The sequence below is a fragment of the Macrotis lagotis genome, chromosome 5 (assembly GCF_037893015.1).
Source record: "Macrotis lagotis isolate mMagLag1 chromosome 5, bilby.v1.9.chrom.fasta, whole genome shotgun sequence".
In the NCBI taxonomy this organism is placed as follows: domain Eukaryota; kingdom Metazoa; phylum Chordata; class Mammalia; order Peramelemorphia; family Peramelidae; genus Macrotis; species Macrotis lagotis.
In genome coordinates, this window is record NC_133662.1 from 10,234,772 (window position 1) to 10,239,627 (window position 4,856).

Here is a 4,856-nt window from a genome sequence, read left to right on the forward strand (position 1 = left end):
TCCTTAGTTCTTCATCTCCAGTGCTTTTGTAGTATATTGGATGATATCTTTTCATGCTTTATAGACTAGTTTTGAGCAGCTAGGTGGTGCAGTGGATAGAGCACTGTCTTGTAGTCAGAAGGACAGGAGTTTGAATCCAACCTTCAACACTTAACACCTGCTGGTAGTGTGACCTTGGGCAAGTCATTTAACCCTGACTGCCTCACATCCAAAACCATCTCTAATGGCCCTGATTCATATCTGGCCACTGGACCCAGATGACTCTGAAGGAGAATCTGAGGCTGGTGTCTTAGCACACTACTTATCCCCTCACTCAAATCCAATTCATGTGCTTGTCATGGCATCACTTCCTTTTTGTCAAGGATATCTTTGAAAACATAGGACAAAAATCATCAAATTAGTTAATTTGAGAAAATTTCAAAAATATTTATTAAGCTTTATTGCAAGGAGAAGTCTGAGGCAGGTACTGGAAGAGGCCTAAAGTTTAGATGAGTAATGAACCCTGCTCTTATGAGGTTTACGGACTCTTACCGATACTATTTAGAGGTCAATGTCATGGAGAACAAGAATCACTTTACCATATGTTGGTGCCATTTTTAGCAGTAGAATTCCAAGCTGGATCAGTCAAGGGTACATTATAGGATAGCACTTATCTTTTTCATGTTCTTTTGCAGCAACCTTTTGCAGTACCTCTGTGAATGAGTTCCTTTTCCTGGGAATAACAGACATTCAGGAACTGGAACCTTTCCTCTTTCTAGTTTTCCTCATCATCTACATCCTCATCCTCACTGGAAATGGTGCCATCCTAGTGACTGTCATCTCTGAGCCTCAATGCCATTCTCCCATGTATTTCTTCTTGGGTAACTTCTCATCTGGATATCTGCTATTCTATAGTAACATTACCCAAAGTGCTTGAAGACTTCCTTTCCAACCGTAAAATCATCCCCTTTGTGGGCTGAATTACTTAGCTTAAGTTCTTCCATTTCTTTAGTAGCACAGTGGCCATCCTTCTGGGTGTTTTTTATTACTTCATGGCCATCTGTAATCCCCTTCACTACATGCTTCTTATGAACCACCAAGTGTTCCTCTGCTTGGCTAGTGTAACCTGGATCATTGGTTTCTTCCATGCTTTGCTCCATTCCATTATGTCTTCCAGTTTGACATTCTGTGGATCCAATTATTTCTACTACTTCTTCTGTGACATTAAGCCTCTACTGAAACTGGCTTGTGGGAGCACTGAACTCAATCAGTAATGCTTGAAATAGTCTTCTTTATACTCCTCTCCTACTTCTATATTATGTTTCCTCCTTTTCAACAGTTGGTCATGTACAATGCTTCAGAAAGTACTGCCAACCTGCGCTTCCCACTTAATGGTGGTCATTTTGTTCTATGTGCTTGTTGCTTTCACCTACATTCATTACACCTCAGACAGTCCCATGGATCAGGACTGAATAGTGGCCATCATGTACAGTGTTGTCACTCCAGTTCTGAATCCATTGATCTATACCTTTAGGAACAATGATGTGAAAGGCGCATTAAACAAATCCATTAGAAATAAACTGTGGTCTGAATATCTTTTAGAAGGAATATTTTCTGAGAAAGTATAACAAGGTTAGAAGTTACCAAAAAAATCCACCAAACCAGTGATAGCATCCCCTTTAACATTCACATGTACTCTGGAGAGAATGGATTCAAGATTAAAGTAGTAAAGGACACAAGTATCATAAGTCCATAGAACCAAAGGATACCCTGAAACTCCCAACCATGGGAGCACTGGTATCCCTTCATAGAGTCCCCAATGAGTTTGTTTTCAGACATAACATTTGTAATAATAGTCTTTCTTGCCAGGTTGACTAACTCCTTTTAGGATATGGTATCTCAAACAATGGATCAATTCAAGCAGATTTTGGCTCCTTGAGAGATTCAGGTACTGCTGCTGGTCTCTGAGACTGACTCAGATTGCTGAAAAAAGAGAAGAGCAAAAAAAAGGACCAAGGACAGAATCTATTATCATCTTGTATGGCAAACAAAAGCAAAATTAGAATTGAAAATCTGTCAAGAAAAAAGTCCATTTATATCTATTAGGTATTGTATTTTTAATGTTTTTTGTCAGAGTCATAGTTAGAAACTAAAAAGAAAAACTCCCTAAAAGGTGTTTTTAGAGTTGAAAAGACTAGGACAAAGGTTAAATAATTTGTCCAAGATCATACAGTTGAGTCTGAAGTCAGATTTGAATTTGTTTTCCTTCCTCCAAGGCCCAGCACTTTATCTGCTTTGCAACTTAGCTGCCTCAGAATTATAAAGATGGGGAACTATTAGTAATATTAAAAACCACAATCTCTCAATATTATTTCAACAACCCTGAGGCAATGAGTGTTTGTTCTTTCTGGGGACCTAACATCATTTTGAGTGTGAGTGAGAAGAATGAACTTAGAGTGGGTGCTAGGAGTGAAAACCCCAAAACCAAAAATATCTCGATCAAACTATGATACTTTTATTATAAGATCATTCACATGAGTGACCAATAATTTTTCTTTGTACCCACATCTTATTGCACAAAGACTCCATTTTCATTAAATATTCCCAATCATGTTAAAAATTGACTTTCACCTTTTTAAAATTTGAGTTTCAAATTCTCTTCTTCCCTTCAGTACATCCCCTGAGAATGCAAGCAATATTATTCGGATCATTCATACAAATAGATTTTTAATAAATGTTTTTTGAATTGACTGTTGAATTTCTCTAAATACCAGGAACCTCCACTAGATTCCTATGCCAATATTTCAAGTTGAGATCAAGGTGACAATTGGTTCTTGAAAATGAAAGCCCTGCCAAACTCAAAAGACTCTGAAAATGCTTTTACTAAACAGAAGTTTGTGTTTCAGTTCTCTGAAACAAATCAACTCCAGCTCATAGAGCTTTATAAATGGAATATTGATGAATTTTAATAATAATAATTTATGAAGGTATGATAATAAGGTATTGTAAAGTCAGTGGGGAAGTTTCCACAAAAACTGAACATAGATCTTGAAATATTAAAGGGAGTGATAGTTTTATATATTAACTATAACAATGTTGGATGCCCCATTAAAGAGAATAGGCAGGCATGTAAGGAAGAGCCATGAAACATTTGATGTTAGACTTGGTCATGCGGTCAGTGAAAGTACATCAGATTCAGATTTGTTGGCATCGCACTTATTGATTTCTTTTTCCAAAGGCACTATGTTTGGTACTAGATAATACTGGAATATCAATGAGTGAAGACTGGAAGAATAGTCAGTATATAAGTATTATACTAGATTGAAATTAGTATTGTATAGTAGATCTCTCAAGCAAGGGCTTTTGTTCATTAACTGTTGTTCTTCCATTATACTCGAGATCCTTAGACACATACCTAGTAAGTCTAATATAAGGTTTAGCATGAGCTTTGACTTTTTTTTGCCTTGGATCCATATTGAAACCAGTATTAGCTGCTGCTTGATATGTTTGTGGTTTCTTCTTGGTCCTCTTTCAATCTGGTACCCCAGAATCCCTAATTCCATTAATAAGCACTAGAGGATTCAAAATGATTTGGCTACCCTCCTAAGGGACTTTCAGATAGTGTATTATATAACACTGGGTTTAATACAGTAACTCCTACATTCACTCTTCTAAACAATACATAAGGGGTTTTAAATAGGAATATAGTGATCTTTTATTCTCTCTATAAATAATCAAACAAGAAGTTAAAACAGGCAAGAATGAGATTAAATAAATTGATTATGGGACATAAAAATAAAGTCTAAAATCATTGAGTTCATCTTTTCTTATAGCACAGTAGTATTATATTATATAACATCCCACAATTTGTTCAACCATTATCCAAATGATAGGCATCTCCACAGTTTCAGGTTTTTATCCCCCAAAAGAGAGCTTCTATAACTATTTTAAAACATAGAGGTTTGAAACTTCCTAGGTGGAGCAAAAATGGTGGCATGCACCTGAAGCTTTTATCAAAATAACTTGGGATGAAGTCTCTAAACAGACCCTAAAGTAACAGAATTGACAGAAAAGGACTTTAAAAACCAATGAAAAATTGAGAAAAGAAATGAATCATGCATGAATATTATGAAAAATTGACTGAAGAAAATAAAAGCCATTAAAATTGAAACTGAAAAGAAAAATAACTTAACTAGAAGTAAAATTAACCACTGGAAAGGGAAACACAAAAGCTAACTGAAGAAAATAAAACCCCTAACATTTAGAAGTGGACAAATGGACACTAAAAGATTCCACCAAGCACAATTAAAAGATTGGAAAAATATAAGAAAATGTAAAGTTTCTTTTAGGAAAAGTCATCAACCTGAACATTAGATCCAGAAGAGTAAATGAATTATTGATCTACTTGAAAGTCACAATCAGAAAAATAGCCTGAACAATATCATCCAGAAAATTTTCATGAAAATTGCCCTAGAACAAGAAGATTAAAATGGTCCTTGAAAGAAATCATCAGTCATCCCTAGAAAGATTCCCAAATAAAAACTCTAAAGAATATTGAAGTCTAATTTCAGAATTCTCAGTTAAAGAAGAAAATAATACAAGTGAGAAAAAGTAGCAATTTAAATACCAGACAGCTACAATCAGGATTACATAGGACTTACCAGCTTCAACATTAAAGGATTGGAGAGCCTGAAATATTATTTTCTAGAGAGAAAGGAACTTGGATTGCAACCAAGAATCAATTACGCTGAAAATTCAGGATATTCTTTCAGGGAAAACGATGAACTTTCTTTTTTTTTTTTTGCAAGGCAAATGGGGCTAAGTGGCTTGCCAAAGGTCACACATCTAGGTAATTATTAAGTGTCTGAGGCCAGATT

General features: G+C 35.5%; 1 protein-coding gene across 1 annotated transcript; it reads left to right on the top strand.

The window, feature by feature from the left end:
• The first annotated feature begins 495 nt into the window (after positions 1 to 495).
• Positions 496 to 1,607, top strand: OR12D2 (olfactory receptor family 12 subfamily D member 2). The gene is given in 5 exon segments (XM_074189798.1): positions 496 to 583; positions 675 to 870; positions 872 to 1,248; positions 1,251 to 1,299; positions 1,301 to 1,607. Coding segments are annotated over 5 exon segments (1,017 nt in total).
• The last annotated feature ends 3,249 nt before the right edge of the window (positions 1,608 to 4,856 follow it).